This window comes from Dreissena polymorpha, unplaced genomic scaffold, assembly GCF_020536995.1.
Source record: "Dreissena polymorpha isolate Duluth1 unplaced genomic scaffold, UMN_Dpol_1.0 chrUn005, whole genome shotgun sequence".
In the NCBI taxonomy this organism is placed as follows: Eukaryota; Metazoa; Mollusca; class Bivalvia; order Myida; family Dreissenidae; genus Dreissena; species Dreissena polymorpha.
Window position 1 is genome coordinate 75055 of NW_026273319.1, and position 20035 is coordinate 95089.

General features: G+C 38.0%; 1 protein-coding gene across 1 annotated transcript in view; it reads left to right on the top strand.

The window, feature by feature from the left end:
• Positions 1–1305: 1305 nt before the first annotated feature.
• Positions 1306–20035, top strand: part of LOC127863334 (sodium- and chloride-dependent transporter XTRP3-like) — a 49751-nt gene continuing 31021 nt past the window's right edge. Inside the window, exons 1-3 of the mRNA XM_052402756.1 lie at positions 1306–1862; positions 9602–9834; positions 10435–10680. Coding sequence (XP_052258716.1) covers positions 1652–1862; positions 9602–9834; positions 10435–10680 — 690 coding nt within the window. The 5' untranslated portion in view covers positions 1306–1651. The remainder of the gene's footprint in view (positions 1863–9601; positions 9835–10434; positions 10681–20035) is intronic.

Consider the following 20035-nt stretch of genomic DNA (forward strand, 5'->3'; position numbering starts at 1 on the left):
AAATTAAATGATAAATGTCTTAACATTCACGAAGTAACATGTTTACCAAATCCTGGAACTTGCTTCGAACGTAGTTTATGGAGGCATTATTTAGAAGTAACTCTTGTTAATCGTTCGGTTCGTACGAAGTGTTTAAATGTGTTTTTGATAATACCATAGGGCGAAAATGTGCCCTCTCTTTTAGGGTTACTTGCTTGATTTGTATGAAGCATACACTTAAACAATGTCTTCTCTGACACCGCCAGGCCAAGAAGTTTGGTTTTAGCAGGTATACTTGTATTGTGGTCCTTTACAATGTTTTTTTTAAATATCGTCCCTCTGGTAAAAACTGGCCACGCCATATGATGAAGGCATATTTACAAACATATAAAAAAAATCCTCAAAACGTTAGGGCAGTGATTTATTTTTTGTTTAACATCGTATACTGGTCCTGTAACAACTTTGTTAAAATCATCCCTCTTGGGTTAATATTCACCCAGCCCTATGGGTTACTTGTTTAATTATATTCATTAGTGAACACTTTGAAAATCTTTTCTGAAGCAGCAGGGCCCAGAGGCTTGTTATTTTGCATGTAACGTCTTTTTAACTAATTATTTATAAAAACTTGTATAGTAAATATCCATAACTTCAAACAATTTCTTTCAGACCGCAAGGGTCAGGGGTTTGATATTTGGTGTGCAACTGAAAAAAAATCCTCTTTTCTTCGAATAAGTTTTCTCAAATCATGTGCCTGGGTTCAACACTAACAACAACGGAATCATCTGTGAAATATGGAAAAAATCCGGTATCGCGAGATCAGAATGTTCGCACCTTTTAACATCCGATAAAAAAGCCACTTATCGATCTGCTTAAACACATTGACAAAACAAAAAAATCCGAAAGTATGTTTTTTGGTTCCTTGTCGAAGTGCTTACGAGAAGCAATAAGAGCAACTCTTGAACACTGAATCAACCCAATCTTGGTCGTTTTTTTATACTCTTGAACACTGAATCAACCCAATCTTGGTCGTTTTTTCATACTCTTGAACACTGAATCAACCCAATCTTGGTCGTTTTTTTACTAAGATATTTTCGATTGTAAAACTAGCTTTCATTGAACAGTCTCTAATCACTATAAACAGCATCACAATACCCGTAATTGTGCACGTTTAACAGTCCCAAGCCAATGAGGATGGGAACGACTGTGAATCAGTTGTGCGTAAATAACCCCATGTCACTATCAATCAATAATTTTAGGGGCTTTGTGGCGGTTAGTTGGCTTTGTTATATTATGTTAACTATTATATGGAACATGTATAAAGCAATGGGCTGTTACAACAAATCCCGAAGCTCAACAAGCAAGCATATATAAATGCTCTGTATGCGTGTGATTGTATAACTCGCTCTAAGAGGAGTATACAGTATTACCCTTTACCGAAATACGATATGTTGTGAAGTGTAATAGTTTCATTCAGTAATTGACTAGCGAAGTGTTAATACAGGTAATGCCCGTGTAATACGCTGTGAAAAAAGATCAGGATAAATAAACGAATTGTGTTTCTTGACAACGTTATCGTTGCACATTTTCCTTAAAAAAAGTGTTTTTAAAAATCATACGCTGCTGAAAGTGAATATGAAATAAATTCCAAAAAATCGATAAATAATTGAAAACCATGACGAAGACCGAGTTTATGCCTGTGGATACCGAAGAACAATTATCCCCATTGAACGAAGATGGTGGTGTGGATTCGACTGGCAAAAAAGCGGTAAAAAAGCGGCAGGGCTGGGACTCGAAATGGCAGTACATCTTCATGGTGATCAGCTATGCCGTGGGGCTGGGAAACGTCTGGAGGTTTCCGTACCTGGTGCAGCAGAACGGCGGAGGTAAACTCGAGTTAAATAAGGCTTGTTCTGGGAAAACTGGGCTAAAGGAACGTGAGTAAAGTGTCATCCCAGATAAGCCTGTGAAGTCTGCACAGGCTAATCGGGGACGCCACTTACCGCTTTTATGTCATTTTTCGTTTAAAGAAGTCTCTTTGTCGAGAAAATCTTTTTTGTGCGGAAAGTGACGTGCTTGATAAGCCTGTGCGGGCTGCACAGACTGTTCTGTGACGACACGTAATCATTAAGCCCAGTTTTCCCAAAACGTTAAACGTGCAATTCCTCGAAATAATTATCAAACTCCTTCATAGGAGCAGAACATGTACGCGTACCCATATAGCACTGTATACAATATAAGTGCAGGTAGATTTCCATGAATGACTTTTCCACTAATAAGTTTTAAATTATTCATATTTCGTAAAAATCATACATTTTTCATGCTTGTGTTGCTCGAATGCATGTGTAATTGCCACAAACAGTCAAGGAATTTCATTGAAAACGCTTTCAACAAGAGTCTCTCTTCCTTCAACGTTGAACATTGGAATCTAGGTTAGCGTACAACACGTATTAATGATGGACTGACCCTGTTACCTGAATGCATAATGAAAAAAACACACACAGGAAGCAATTGAGTTTTGTTTTGGGCAAAGTTCGTTGTTTGCATTAATTAACGATTTCTTTCACAATGGTAACCTAATCGCCGCGCCTTTCATAGATTCATGGGTTACAATAATACAATATTCACCGTAGCCTTTAAGCGGAAACAAAGCACGTAGTAAAATAGTAGTAAAATACAGGGAGAGTATTTTACATTGTCATTCAATTGCCAACTTGGAATACCAAATTTTACATTGTATGACAATGATGATGCAACATTGCACGTACCGTACGTTTAAAAGCAAATACACGCTCAAAATCAACGAATATTCCGTACAATTTTTCAACAAATAAAGTCAACACATAAAAAATCAATGTTCCTTATAGTAATAGCCGAAATTTCAACGATAGATGTGGTATAGTAACATAGATTTAACAAGATACGAAATGCTCGTTTTATTTTCTTCTGGCATAATATAATCCATTTTAATTTCCCGCAACGATATCTATTCATACGACACACGAACACTAACATGGTACATGAACATGTGTTAAATATACTTTCCAACAAAAAACAAAAAAAGCCTATTCAAGTCACACGAGGGTGACATGCATCGGCTTGAAGTCACCCCAGGGTAACATGAATCGGCTTCTAGTCGCCCCAAGGTGACTTCAAGCCTTTTCAGGTCGACAATAACCCAATGAGCGTTAATAATCGATACCAAACTACCGAAAGTTGCTTTTAATTAATACAATTTCGAAATAAGCTGTATTAAGCTAGCGACTTTTAACATAGTTTTTTAATGTTTTAATTGGGGAGTACAAACACAAGTTAAAGTTACATTGATTCCTGGAATCAACTCGTGTAATTTAATTATACCTCAAACCATTGACATTAAGGTTTTTAAACGTGTAGCCGACTTTTTTTTATTGTTCTACTGCTTTCGACGTCTGAAAATCTAAAATTAATTTACCTGTGTATTAAGCGGACCAGTTGTATACAGGAAGTATATGTTTGCATTTATACAACCGGCAGCCTATGGTATAAATCTGGATTTAATTCTCTTATCCAGTGGATAACTTTTGGTTATCTTCATTTTAGGATATCTATTTTGGTTAGCGATTGTATAAGAATATATATCTGAACAGTTACACGTTTTGGTTAAGTTTTGGATAAGATTTAGCCAATGTATTTGACCGAAAAATGGATTGGCTTAAGTTATCCTGATTTATACAATTGGCTCTTGTATAAATGCAAACCTTACTACTTGTATACACCTGATTTGCGCAAACTTAAACTTCAAAAACAGACAGACAAATGTGGACATAATGCTCTTGCTTTACCAAAACCAAAACGGTTCTGTGAGTTACCAACGTTTCAAACGGATTGGTCACATAAGTTAGGTGTACCTTCAGTTGTTGTTTTTTCATCAATTTGAAAATGGGCTGGGTCCCTTTTCGTTGGAAATATCTCGTCTTTTTGACCCAAATTGGGAAAATAGTGTTTTTGATTTGTTTGCTTACAAATACAATCATTTAAACATTATATTTAATAAGGTTCAACTTTAAAAGGTTTATTTGAGATGATGATGAGACTTATTTGGGAAAAAATGTGTACTTTTTTCCATAAGGAATGGGTCCCCTAACCGGACCCAAATTTGAACAGAAAATATACTGCCTTGAGAATAGGGAAGTGATTTATAAGTGAGCAGCCCTCTTTCAAAACTATGCTTAACTCTTTCAGTGCTGGAACCAAATTTTGAAGGCCTTTGCAAACAGTTTGGATCCAGAATGTGGCGTCTCATCAGGATCCAAACTGTTTGCTTTTCTGATAGTATTCTTTGAAAAAAACTCGAAGATAATGCTTTTTTAGAAATTCAGCAGACGACATTTTAACAGACGACAAATTTCCCAGCATGCAAAGCGTAAATATATGTGCGTAAAGTGTCGTCCCAGATTAGCCTTAGTAGTCAGTGCTGTATAATCTGGAGCGCAGCATCCACATTTATTGCATTTTTCGTTTAAATAAAGTTTGTGCTAAACGATAATCAAGTTAAGGCGGAAAGTGTCGTTCCAGATAAGCTTGTTCGGACTGCACGGGCTAATCTGGGACGAAACTGTACGCACGTTCATTAAGCCCGGTTTTTCCAGAACGCGGTTCAAGTACATTCCAATTTCCATTATATCCTTTTCTCTTTATTCTTGATGAAATGATAATCCGCCTAAGTACTTTATACACATGCCACTTCAACGGTCTTTAACGACTTACACCTCATATTACGGAACACTTAACAGGTGTGCGTAGTACGTGATTAACACTACTAACACTTTTCTCGCTTAGTATGTCAAAACATGTTATTATCATCTTTTAACAGTACGTATATACGATTCACCGTTTATTAGTGTACACTGCTGACACGTCGTCACCTAATTCGGAGAAAATATAATGGTTTATGGAATGTGTTTTCCTATCCATGCCTCAAAGGGGCCTTTTCACGTTTTCGTAAATGGACAAAAATAATAAATTTTTAAATTCAGATTCCCACATTTTTGTTGTAGTGACGATAATTGTGAGGAAACAGTAATACTGAACATTTACCATGCTCTAAAATATCCGCTATATGCATCTTTTTACGATTTAAAAACCTGAAATTTATTAAGCGTTGATACGCGAAACGCTTGCATAACTGGGAGAGTTTTGTTGTTGTCGTCATATTTTGGAATACTACGAGCATTGCTTATATAAAGTATAAAATACATGGTACATTGTATGAGCACGTATAGACGACTGGTCTAAGCGATAGATACTCCAGGGGTCAGTGGTTCGGTCCCTATTGAGGGTTACTTTTTTTTCTTTCTTTAATTTTAAGCTTGTTTTTTTTACTGGAGCTTTTTAGATCAAATGTTTACATTTATCAATATTAAGCCTTTTATGAAAAAACTTCAATACATGCCGAAATCTGTGAAAAGGCCCCTTTAATGCTGTAATCGTAACACAACACGGTCAGGTCGATTCCAAAATTTCAACAATATCAACGATCTTTCCTTTATCCTAGTTTGTGTTACAGTTTTCTATAAATAATTGCTCACTGGACTGTTTGATATCTTTTAAAGACAGAATATATTGGTTCGTATATTATCAACTTAAACCTTACCCCAGTGTCGTTTAAATAGAATCCCGATTGTTGCGACACTTGAAGACTTAACTTGTGTGTGCTGTATCTGATTCAAGCTCAACTTTTTGGCACTCATATGTTCATTCAGGCCCGTAACCAGGTATTTGAAAAGAAGGGTGCGAATTTTCCCATCAACGAATGTTATTGAGCAGCGAAGTGACGAAGGGGGTAGGTGCGGGATGGGGTGTCCCTCGGGGGTTTTGTAGGTCCTCCCCCTAGACAATTTTGAATATGAAACGTAAAATCCTGAATTCTGGTGACTTTTTATATGTATTGAGATACTGAAGTTACGGAGCATTTTATATTAAATACCGCATAGGTACATTTTATTACGATCATTTTAGACATGTGCTAGATTTGTGATAAATTCTGGGCTACGTGTGATTTTCGGCTACCCATCCAAGCCCATAAAACCCCTATGCTCTGTATAGACCTTTCCAATGCGGTTATCAAGGTTTTAATCATTTTATTTGTAATTTTTTTTTCTGTTTTTAAAGAGTTTTTTAAGCTTTATTATGCCCCCTTCGAAGAAGAGGGGGTATATTGCTTTGCTCATGTCGGTCTGTCGGTCGGTCTGTCGGTCGGTCCGTCCACCAGGTGGTTGTCAGACGATAACTCAAGAACGCTTGGGCCTAGGATCATGAAACTTCATAGGTACATTGATCATGACTCGCAGATGACCCCTATTGATTTTGAGGTCACTAGGTCAAAGGTCAAGGTCACGGTGACCAGAAATAGTAAAATGGTTTTTGAATGATAACTCAAGAACGCATACGCCTAGGATCATGAAACTTCATGGGTAGATTGATCATGACTTGCAGATGACCCCTATTGATTTTGAAGTCACTAGGTCAAATGTCAAGGTCACGGTGACCCGAAATAGTAAAATGGTTTCCGGGTGATAACTCAAGAACGCATACGCCTAGGATCATGAAACTTCATGGGTAAATTGATCATGACTCGCAGATGACCCCTATTGATTTTGAGGTCACTAGGTCAAAGGTCAAGGTGACCCGAAATAGTAAAATGGTTTTCGGATGATAACTCAAGAACGCATACGCCTAGGATCATGAAACTTCATAGGTAGATTGATCATGACTTGCAGATTATCCCCTATTGATTTCGAGGTCACAAGGTCAAAGGTCAAGGTCACGGTGACTCGAAATAGTAAAATGATTTTCGGATGATAACTCAAGAACGCTTTTGCCTAGGATCATGACACTTCATAGGTACATTGATCGTGACCCGCAGATGACCCCTATTGATTTTCAGGTCACTATGTCAAAGGTCAAGGTCACAGTGACAAAAATCGTATACACACAATGGCTGCCAATACAACGGACAGCCCATATGGGGGCATGCATGTTTTACAAACAGCCCTTGTTTTAAGAGACGTTTTCATCGATTGATTTGAGATTGTGTAGTTTTTGTACCTTTATTTTCAAAGACTTTTTCAACGATTATCGAAATGACGATTTTCCATTTTTTGTAACGGATTCAAATAATAAAATAATAATATTAATCAGGGACCGAACACCACTATTGACGTCGGCTCATACAAACAAACAGATATGTTTATTAATTGTCTTCATTTGAAATGATAAAATTACAAAGCGTTACACAGATTACTGTAAATAAGGTTGACTGTGTCTGTAATTTTCGTTTAATCTAGATATCAAGTATAAAATGACTTTAACAATGGAACAGAATGACCAAGTTGTTTAGACATTTGCCATAAGATATAGAAGACACTGGTTGGAACGACGATGGTGAGAAACTTTCTTCTTCTTTTTTGCTTAAATTCTATTTTCGTCAATATTTTGGAGCTCTGCAGTTTCGTGATTACACATAAAATGCCACAAATCTGGAAACATGTACCTTTAAAGACGTATTTGCGTGTACAAACACATGTAGATTTACCGCACGCTAACAACCGTCAAACCCATCATAACGTCAGAGATCAAAATATGGTGTATAACAGCACACTGTCAATAGTTCCCATGCAACAAAATCATGGATAAGTTGTTTACGCAATAGAGTCTATGAGAACGTAGACAACAACGGGCGATAATATCTCAAGAAGCACATATAAAAACCGGTCGTCATACTTCCAGTGCTGTTTGACCCGCCTAGCACGAGATGTTATGCATTACAATTCCAAGAAACTCGGAAGATTTTTTTTCATAGGTTCGCAGAAAAGCTAAATTTAGCAATGACTTAGGCACATTGTATTCTTGTTTATCTTGCTTTACCACATGCAGATACCAGGTGTGGGGCCAGGATTTGGTGGCGGGGCGGGTACAGTACAAAATATATATATTTTACAATCCTGCTATATCATGGAATGCAAATATGTTCCAATCCCATTATCTCAGAATGCTCAATATAGCTTCGGAGTGCACAGGCTAATCTGGAATGACACTTAACGCACATACATTACGCCCATATTTTCAGAACAAGGCTCATTGAAAGAAGGCTTAATCGCTATCTTGTCAGAAACGTGTTGATATCACTCGTTTTAATAATAATTTTGGCTCTGTTTCACATTTGACAAAGTTTGAATAAATTCAAATTGAAAACATTGACAAGTTTTTTTTGCGAAACATTCCTTTGAAAAAAAAACCAAGCTACCAGCCAGTTCTTGCTTTTAGCTCACCTAAGCACAACATGCTCATTGTGAGCTTTTGTGCGCCGTCCGTCGTGCGTCGTCAACATTTACCTTGCTAATACTCAAGAGGTCAAATTTATTTCTCAATCTTCATGAGAGGTCAGAATATTTCGTTCTTATGACATTTTGGCGAATTTAGAAAATGGTTTTGGTCCTTTGAAAAAAAGGTCTACAGGGGACAGTGTAGTTTTCATTTTATGGTTATTGTGAAGCCGGTATTATTTGAGATATTACAAGCTAGGTCACTGGGTCAAATTAAGACAAAAGCTTTTTAATACCTAGAAGTCACATTGCAAGTAAGGATAGTTTAGTTCCTTTGTTTCCCAGATGAGCGCCTTAACCCTTTGAATGCTGGGAAATTTGTCGTCTGCTAAAATGTCGTCTGCTGAATTTCTAAAATTAGCATTTTCTTCGATTTTTTTCAAAGAATACTTTCAGAATAGCAAACAGTTTGGATCCGGATGAGACGCCACGTTCTTTGGCGTCTCATCTGGATCCAAACTGATTGCAAAGGCCTTGAAAATTCAGTTCCAGCTCAGAAAGAGTTAGAGCCCACGGCCATCTTGTTTATATTTTAAAGCCGACGATTTGACTTTTATCTACGGAAATATATTTCCGTGGACGTATTTCCGCTCACATGAAAAGTTCCGAAGACTTCGACATTCAACGACACAAATCGGATAATTTAACAAAATGTAAAATAGCAGAGGTTTTTACTGATCTGATTAAGCAGCAAAAAAGTATATGTTTAATGATGAATTCAGTTCTTTTATCATTTCTCATTCCCGACCTATGTGAGAATGCTTGCGCTAGTCCATTCCAAAATTGAATGTATGCTGATACGGATAAAACCAATGCCATTACATTTCTCTCATTTACACAAAAGATCTAATTACACGAACAAAACCTCACAACAAAACTGCCATTCTTTTTTAATAAATAAACAACACGTTTAGAACATCACACTACCGAATAAATGCTCAAGACAAAAATATTCTTCCCTAAATAAAAACACACTTAAGAAAACACTTACTTTAAAATCATTTAGTCGCGGCATGAAATTTCGTGGTTTAAAAAAGAGACTTTCGTGGACACGATGATTCGTTGATTTCTACTGTTGTTGTTGTTTTTTGGCGGGGAAACACGAGCATGAATTTGCGTCAGTAATTTTCCGTTGTGTGTTGGTTTAATTCGTGTATCGGTCAGCCTTTGAAATCCACGAAAATTAATTCCCCACGAATAATAATGATTTTACAGTATTTTCAAGACGTCCAAAACTTCCACCGTGTTCTAATTTCCAGGTGCCTTCCTCATCCCCTACCTGATCATGCTGTTCATTGAGGGCATGCCCCTCCTCTACCTCGAGTTCGCCATCGGCCAGCGCCTGCAGAAGGGCACCGTGATCGTCTGGAACGAGATCAACCCGCTCCTCGGAGGCATCGGTATCGCTAGTGCCGTCACTTCCTTTAATCTCGCTATCTACTACAACGGTGTTATCACGTGGTGCTTTTTCTATCTCTTCCATAGCTTTCAGGTAATCACCGCCCTCTTACGTAGCTTCATGTAATCAACGTCATCTTCCGTAGTGTTCTCTTATATAGTTTTCAGGTAATCACCGTCCTCTTTCATGTAATCAACAATATATTCCGTAGTATTCTCTAACATACTAGTAGTTTGCAGGTATTTGTAATTCTGGTTAACCGCCCTTTCTGTCAGGTGTATTGTTTGATCAGCCTCTTATTAAAATTGATATGAGCGATACCTATGCTAATGTACCATGTATTAAAAAGGCTTAGTTGTGTTAAGTTTGATTCTATCCTGTCGGTTGCGTATGGTAAATATTTTACCCTCATGGGCAATTATGAAAATATTTTTTATGAATTATTTCTTTTGTAGGTCTTTGATTTTAATGGAACTTTGAAAATATTTGTGTTAACATCTTCATTACATATTCATTTGCGTCGAATAGATCTTATGAACGCATGTTCAATACGTTTTCCTCGCGTGTCTTTTGAATAATGAAACCTATGAATTTATGCCTTTGTAAAAACAATTCTTCTTGTGGGTCGTAAAACTAACGGAAGTTATGAAAATGATCTATCAAAACTATCAGGTACAAAAATGCGCATTATAGTACCCGCTGCCATGGGCAACCTGCCCGACGGAGACAGTCCTGATCGGCAACACGTCGAAGGAGGTAGACATAGAGGAGTGTGCTAAGGGCGGGGCCACGTCGTATTTCTGGTACCGGAGAGCTCTGGACGTGTCCCCCGGGATCGACTCGCCCGAGGGGATAAAGTGGAAGATGCTGCTATGTCTGCTGTTCGCCTGGATCATCGTGTACGCGTGCATCTGGAAGGGCATCAAGTCCTCGGGGAAGGTAGGTGCCGGCAAGGGAATAATTGTAAAAAATATATTACGTGTAATATTTGAATGCTGCAATCAAGCACTTGCACAATTGGATTGTTTGTACAAGTATGAATATGTAACTTTTACAGGGTTTGAAACTTACATATTGGCCATCGTTGTGCCGGCTCTCGTTTTATACAAAATATTTTTCAGAAAACATTTAAGTTTTCTGAGAAAACCCCACCTCACAATCTTGGGACAATTGGCTTGTTGGCTTCTACTTATTGCCTTTATACACAAACACTTGAATAGGCAGTCGAAGCAAAATGTGTTGTATACTGTATGATTCATTAAAAAGACTTTTGTTTCAGACTGTTGTAAATAATACGCAAACCCACACACAAATTATAAATCAACAACAACGTTCTGCATTGAATCGATGCATACAATCTGATACCTTCGATTCTCTTGAGCTCAAATAGTAGGGCAATTTTATTTACGGGATATTTGCGGGTACACAGGCGTGTTTGCCTTCTTGTGTAAGAATAATATATCTATATATATGTATGTCATTCTTAAAATATTATTAGTATCGTTCTAAAAAACTATGCTTAATTCATGTTTGTACATTTTCGTTCCATATAAGCATGTGCAGTCCACACAGGCTTAACAGGGGCGCCACTTAACGCTTTTAGGAAATTTTCGTTGTAAGTAGGTCTCTTCTAAACGAATATCCAGTGAATGCAAACATTGTTGTCCCAGGTTAGCCCGTGTGGACCGCACAGGCACATCTGGGATGACACTTCACGCGCATTCATTAAGCCTAGTTTTTCCCAGAAAAAGGTTCATGTTTAGATGAATATGAATTGCATGAATATGAACTCAATTCAGTGGTGCCCGACAGATTGATAGGAACATAATACAAGTCTTGTTATAAAAACAGCCATGCAACTTCAATTTTCGTTCACAAGTAGTGCGCATATTAGCATAGTTGATATGTATTTATTTCCCTAAATCAGCCCTAAGGTCACAACAAATTGATCATTAGTTCAATTGAATATCCCGCCAGACTTTGGAGTAACCGATCGCAATAAACATACCGTCAATTTCCACTATAAACTTTTTGACGACGCATAAAGAGTCTATAATTTTCGTTAAATTTGGCCTAACCGAAATTTACTTAACGGGCGCAATACAAATATGAAACTAGAAATGGCGCGGCAGAGGCCGACGCGTATCCCCACGCCGCATGTTTGACCCAAGGGCGCCCCAGGGTTGATCATGGGGCCATGCATAGTTGAGATTGACTGTATTGTCATAAGAGAAGTTCAGTATCAATTAGAAGTGAATGGGTGTAAAAATAAAGAAGTTATAGTAAAAGGCAATTTTGGGAGGGTGTGGCCTATGTGGGCGGGGTGTCCCAGGGTTGGTAATGGGGCCATGCATAGTTGAGATTGACCGTATTGTCATAAGAGAGGTTCAGTATCAATTTGAAGTGAATCAGTGTATTAATGAAGAAATTATAGTAAAAGGCAATTTTGGGCGGGTGTGGTCTATGTGGGCGTGGCGCCCCAGGGTTGGCAACGGGGCCATGCATAGTTGAGTTTGACCGTTTTGTCATAAGAGAGGTTCAGTATCAATTTGAAGTGAATCAGTGTAGAAATGAAGAAGTTAATGTAAAATAACCTAAATTTTTTTTATAGTAAATGGATTTTTTTGGTGGGTGTGGCCTATGTGGGCGGGCGCCCCAGGGTTGGGATTGGGGCCATGCATAGTTGAGATTGACCCTAATGTCATAACAAAAGTTCAGTATCAATTTGAAGTGAATCCGTGTAGAAATGAAAAAATTATAGTAAATGGAAATTTTTGGTGGGTGTGGCCTATGTGGGCGGGGCGCCCCAGGGTTGGGAATGGGGCCATGCATGGTTGAGATTGACCGTATTGTCATAGGTGAGGTCCAGTATCAATTTGAAGTGAATCGGTGTAGAAATAAAGAAGTAAATGTAAAATAACCTAAAAAAATGAGTGATAATTTCTGACGCGGCCCCACCCCAACCCCTATAACTTTTGACCCAGGGGTCAGATCAAAATTCCAAATAGTGCACCGTCGCACATATGCTCATAGCTACCATGTGTGTAAATTTCAAGGTTCTAGTGCTTTTAGTGTAGGAGGAGATAGTGGCCAGGACGGACGGACGGACAGACGGACGGACAGACGGACGGACGGACGGCGGAGATCACCACAATATCCCCACCTTTTTTTCAAAAAGCGTGGGGATAAATAGTTTTATTTCATTTTACGAATTTAATGTGCGGCAAATCCGATCAATTATTTGATCAAATTGGTATGGCAGGATAACATTTACTAACAAGACCTAAATTGACGGGTATGTTAGATGTGTGATATTAATTTTGGCAGGTAATGTTTAACCATACATAAATAGAACCTATAACATAGTATTGTTATTGTTTAATTATCTGTAAGACTGTTTCTACACGTGTTCTTAATATTAATGAGAGCGCTATGATACGAAATACGAGACGCGTATAACGTACAAAATAAACTCGCCCACGTATGATGCAATCTCATGCAATAGTTTGAATGACCTTCTTTCTCATACCAACTAAACCATGTAAAGAAATTATGCCAATTTACATAATTTACGCACATGCAAAAACATGCAAATAAGATTTTATAAAGGGTAACTTCTTCACGTGAATTGGCACTCCGTTAAAGTACGTTAATGCATTTGCGTCAAGTGTCGTCTCAGATTAGCCTGTGCAGTCCGCACAGGCTAATCAGAAACGACACTTTCCGCCTCAACAAGATTTTTGCTAAGGGACTTTCTTGAAACGAAACATATCATACAAGCGGAAAGTAACGTAACTGATAAGCCTGTGCGGACTGCACAATGTGCACATGCTAATCAAGGACCACACTTTACGCTCATGTATTAAATCCCCTTTTCACAGAGCACGGCCCATTTATGAATTCGTTACTTAAAATTGGAGCTCTACAGAATTAAATTGTTTCAAACTTACTACAAAAAATTAAGGTAAGCATATTGAATGCTTAAAATGCCATTCAACGTTTTCCAAATACATGTATTATATATTTGTACTTAACGTTCTCGACAATTTAGATTTAATGGAACATATTATTGAATATTAACTATATGCACTTGCAGAATGAACCACGTGTAAATGCCTTTTTTTTGCAATGGTATACCTTTGGCAATGAATAGTCATCCCGCCGTAGGATGCGACAAATTTGTTACTGCACGTGTGCAGATCGGTTTATCGGCATTTGATGACATTTACACTGCTGACTTGGTTCACACATTATTGTGATGGTTTCTGTCATAGAATGCACCTATACGAACTGTCCTCTGTAAACATTTAACATTTTCATAACCTTATATTTTCAGTAATAATTTCATCAAGTATGTCGTACATAACTTAATTAGATGATGTTCCTTTTGGCGCTGCTGCTGCTGCTGATGATGATGATGAAGATAATGATGATGATGATGATGATGATGATGATGATGATGATGATGATGATGATGATGATGATGATGATGATGATGATGATGAAAAATAAACAACAAACAAACAAACAAGCTGTTGTATTTATAAGTGTTGTAGGCCCTATGCATAGGTTTACAAAGCAAAGCAAAGAAGACAAATATAATGCCAACCAAGTCAATTAGACCTGTCTAATTATCCGAGGATCTTGGCGTGCTGTGGTATATTGGTTAAACATGTTTTAGTTTTCAGACGTTAATCTGTGGGTACTATTCATATCAATGTAATCTGATAATCTGATAATCTTTACTGGTAAATGAGCCCCACATTATGTTTTTACCAAAAACCTATTAAGCACTGCGGTAATATAGGACTTAAAATATGAATTGTTTGCAAATGCAACAACATTTTGTGTGAACTTTGACGTCGTTCTATTCGAAGATTAAGAAATAGTCGTGTGATTTGGGGATCGTTAGCAAACCACAACGGTAGAAAAGTCGTACAACAGAAGTGCGTGCACTTAATTAGGATTACTGGCGTATTTAATATTTTCTGCTTCAACAACTGATATTCGTAATTGTTTTCTCTTTCATAATAGTTTATCTTTTTTAATACTTTATTCCCTCACAAAAGGGATTTTATTTGGTCTGATATGTGACCCTATAACATTTAAAGAACGAATACGATGAACATAAGCATCAAGATCCAACCATACTTAAATAGTAATCGTGATTTTAAGGTTCATTACCTATAAAACCAAACCAATTTCAATAATTGATAAGCAAAACAGAACTACTACTTTGTTCAAAACAAAACTGCCCCTCAAATAGGTTGCACAGATACAGACAGGTAAAAGCCGTTTTATTTGTAATATTGACATCTGAAATTGACTGAATGCAGATTATGTTTATCAGTTATTTGATAGGTTTTATAGCAAAACAACCCGGAATATTGAATTGACACATATTGTATGTTTTAAGAATCAGGTATTTTCTCATAACGACTTAATGGATGCAGTTTTTGCAACTAAACGTCAATATTGAAAATATTGAAAACAACGTGTATATCATAATAATGATAGTAATCATCATAGTAATCACCATTATAATAATCATCATCAACATCGTCATCATCATAATCATACTCATCATCATAATCATGCTCATCATCATCATCATCATCATCATCATCATCATCATCATCATCATCATCATCATCATCATCATCATCATCATCATCATCATCATCATCATCATCATCATCATCATAATCATCACCGCCACCATCCTCCTCTTCCACCTCCTCCTCATCTGCACCAATACAGACACACACGCCATTCATTATAAGTCATACTATGGCAAGCGGTTCGACGCATAATCCCAAGAAACTAGGTTTCTCATGAGAACCTAGGTTCTCATTTTGAGAACCTAAGTTTTCAAATGAAAACCTAGGTTTTCAAATGAAAATCTAGGTTCTCATGAAAACCTTGGTTCTCATTTGAAAACTTGGGTTCTTGAAGCCATGTGCAATCTTTAAGCAAGAACCTAGGTTCTCATTCTGAGAACCAAGGTTCTCATGAGAACCCTAGTTTTTGGGATTATGCGTCGAACCGCAAGAAACTAGGTTTCTCATGAAAACCTAGGTTCTCATTCTGAGAACCTAGGCAAATGAAAACATAGGTTCTCATGAAAACCTAGGTTCTCATAAGAACCCTAGTTTCTTGTGATTATACGTCGAACCGCTTGCCATATCATACCACCCAAACACGCACATATAACAAAGCAATTCACAAAACAACAAACACGCTCATTGTGTCACATTAACAACAAATACCTGCAGTGTTCTGCGAATGCTTATTGCGTGCATCGTGTTTACTGTTTACGATTTGTTTTGATACATCAAATGATGCTGACGTTCATATCATCTTTTCATATAATAACCCGTCCAGGTCATTGACGTCACACGGGTATTATGTCGGCGTAGTTGTCAATTTGCTGTTTGTTCACTGCAATTTGATATTGAAATTTCAAGTGCAGAGAGAATCATGTTCATACATTTAAATATACTAGAGTTGCGACACCTTAAGGGTTTCGCGGAATGGAATGAGTAGGAGGATCAAATAAAATTGAAAACAGATTATTTTGAAAAAAAATGGGTACGAAAAAAATGTGGGTAGGAAAAAAAAATTGGGTACGAAAACAAATTTAAGTAAAAAAAAAATAGTGTACGAAAAAAAATAGGATACGAAAAACTATTTGGGTACGAAAAAAATCGGTACGAATAAAAATATGGGTAAGAAAAAATTTGGGTACGAACACAATTTGGGTACGAAAAAAATGGTTACGAAAAAAAGATTGGGTACGAACAAATTTGGGTACGATAACATTTGGGTATGAAAAAAATAGTACGAAAAAAAAAATTGGGTACGAATAAATTTGGGTACGAAAAACATTTGGGTACGAAAACAATGGGTACGAAAAAAAATTTGGGTACGAAAAAATTTGGGTACGAGAAAATTTGGGTACGAAAAAAATGGGTACGAACAAATTTGGGTACGAACAAAAAATGGGTACGAAAAAATGGGTACGAACAAATTTGGGTACGAAAAAAAATTGGGGTACGAAAAAAAATGGATACGAAAAAAAATTGTGTAAGAAAATAATTGGGTACGAAAAAAAATTGGGTAGGAAAAAAATGGGTACGAAAAAACTTTCGGTACGACAAAAATGGGTACGAAAAAAAAATTGGGTACGATAAAATTTGGGAACGAAAAACATTTGGGTACGAAAAAAATGGATACGAAAAAAGATTGGGTACGAACAAATTTGGGTAGGAAAAACATTTAGGTACGAATAAAATGGATACGAACAAAATATGGGTACGAACAAAATATGGGTACGAAATATTTTGGGTACGAAAAAAAAACCAATTTGAATTGTGTAGCGTGTGAATTGTCTCCTGGGGGTGAATTGTCTTGGGGTTGCTATTAATGCTACATGTACTTTCGACCAAGCCACGTGTTTATAGCGATTGCGCAATAAAAACACCACTTTTTCGTCATTTTATCAAACACATTTTTTTTTCCAGAAATGACGAACATGCCATCGAGTAGATCGCGTTCTGGTCCATGTACATGTCAAATTTCAGTAAACGTGTTGAGCCAGTTTCCTAGAGGATCAAATCGCTGCTATACGCTGGAGCTTAACGAATTTTAGTCGCCATTATCATTCGTTCAATAGAACGTCATCAAATGATGACGTCAATATATCACTCATTCCATATCGATGGTCCCAATTCAAAATGCCGAACCTACATTTTTGGCATTTCGCGATTTTGATACTGTGCAAAGCGGGAAATCAATGCGCATATACCCCCAAAATAACGAACTAGTTAACCAATCGCAACAGCTCAAAAAAGTCATGTGATGTAATGACGAACCGCAATTGAATGAAGTCAAAATGACGAAGCTGCAAAAAATTGTAACTTCGGCATTTTGCGCGCTAATTATATTATTTAAGTATCAATATAGCCATGTATGTTTAAGGTAAATTGACGAAGCTATGGATCCCAGGATTGAGCCCCTGTTTGAGCACTTGCCTTGTTAGCGACTGGGTTTAGGATTCCATCCCTGGTCTGAGAACTAGCAACGTAAGCGTCGGATCCCGGTTTCGAGTCCCGAAGCACTCGCTTCATAAGAGAATGGTCCATGGATTTTGGATTCGAACCCGGGACCCTTCTTGTAAAGGGCGATTGCTCTGACCGGGGCTCGATCCCGGGAACCATCGTTTACGTGGGGAGAGCTAGATGCCTAAGTTTTCGGCGGTCCCTGGGTTTGAATCACGGTGGAGCATTAGCCCTGAAAGCTTTGGGTCTCTAGATCGAGCCTCGGTGCACCAACAGTGACAGGTCCCGGCTTCGAGCCCCAGTCTGAGTACTAGCCCTGAAAGCTATGGATCCCGGGTTCAAGCCTGTGTCTTACCACTTGCCCAGTAAGGGAAGGATCCCGTTTGCGAACCTCAGTCTGAGCACTCGCACCGAAAGCTACGGGTTCACACAGGGACTCGAACCAAACAGCCGTCGCTAACATACCATACTGAGCACTCGCCGTCTAAGCGACCGGTTGCCGAAATGAGCACTAGCTCCGTAAGCAACATTTCCTGGTTTCGAGTCCCGGAATAAGAGCTCGCCTTGCAAGCGATGGGTGTTCGGGTTCGAGCGCCGGTCTGAGCACTAGCCCTGTAACTATAAATCCCGCATTTTCGGGTCCGGCGCTTAGACTATGACTTGGATCAGGGTCCGTTCGCTTAAATGGTAAGTACTTAGCCGGGATTTTAGCCCGGGGCCCATAGCATACAGGATGAGTGCTCGGGCAGGGCCTCCAAACCGGGACCCGTTACGTAGAGTGCGAATGCTCAGACTGGGGTCCCAGTCGCTTACAGGGAAAGTCCTTGGACTGGGGCTAAAACCCAAAGACCCATCGTTCAAAAAGGGAGCTATCAGGCCTGGATTCGAAACCGGAATCCGTCGCTTATGTGGCTAGTTTTCACACCAGCGTTCGAACCCTGAGCCCAGTCGCTAACTTGGCGATTGCTCAGATAGGGTCTCAAATCTGGGATCCATGGCTTACATGGCATGTGCTCAGACAGGGTTCGAATCGGGGATCTATAGCTTACAGGGATAGTGCTCAGACCGGCGCTCGAACCCGAGCACCTAGTTGTATAAGGGGTACTAATTGTGATAAAACGGTAAAGATGAAACGCCGATCTGATTGGTTAAACTTAAAGTAGTGGCCTCAACTTAGTAGGTCCCACAAGTTATTTAGTTGAGGCAACAACTAATAAGTTGTGGGAACAAGTTATGAAGTTGTCTCCACAAGTTTCTAAGTTGAGGCCTCAACTTGCAAAGTTGTTCCCGCAAGTTATTAAGTTGAAGGAATAACTTAGTAAGTTAAATGAACAAATTACAAAGTTGAGGCTTCAACTTAATAAGTTTTGGGAACAAGTAAGGAAGTTGTGGCCACAAGTTACTAAGCTGAGGTCTCAACTTAATAAGTTGTGGGGACAACGTACTTAGTTGTTTCCACAAGTTATTTTAAAAGTTGTTTCCACAAGTTATTAAGTTGAAGCCACAACTTATGAAGTTGTTCCCTCAACTTTATAAGTTGTTCCCACAAGTTACTAAGCTGAGGCCACAATATAAATAAAGAATTGCGGTTGTCACCTCTGTGCCACCGTGTAAAACAGAAAAACACGCATTGCTTTGCTAAATCTAATGGAAAACAGTGGAATAATTTATTCTATTGAAACGATATCTATTACAATTAGCTGTCCAATTTGCCGAAACATCACATAAATGCAAGTCTAAATGACGAAGATACATTTTACAGCAGATTTATTAACTTAACGTCAAATTAATTCCATACGAACATGCTCTATCACGAGACACTTTTAAAAATGTTAAAAATAATATTTATTTGATTTTGTGCAAGAAATGTTTAACAAAAATACGTCTCTTGAAAACTTGTGTTTTTGTAAGTTCGGCATTTTGAATTGGGACCATCGATATGTATTTTATTCACAAGCACAAGTCGTGTCAGTTTCATCAGTGTCAATGTAACTCGCACATTGTATGGTCATGTGAGAGATATGATGAAATACCTGTGACGCTGAATGTCTTTCATTTTTGTATTTTAACTGGTAAGCTCATTTTCATTGTGGAGTCGTATTTCCGAGTTGGATCATCAAGATATCCTTTAAGATGTCTTTATTTTAAAATGCTGTAAACAATATTCACTGCAGGTTTAATATCAGTTTAACGTTTTTTGCCTTATCACGTCATGGTATGGAAAAGAAATCTTC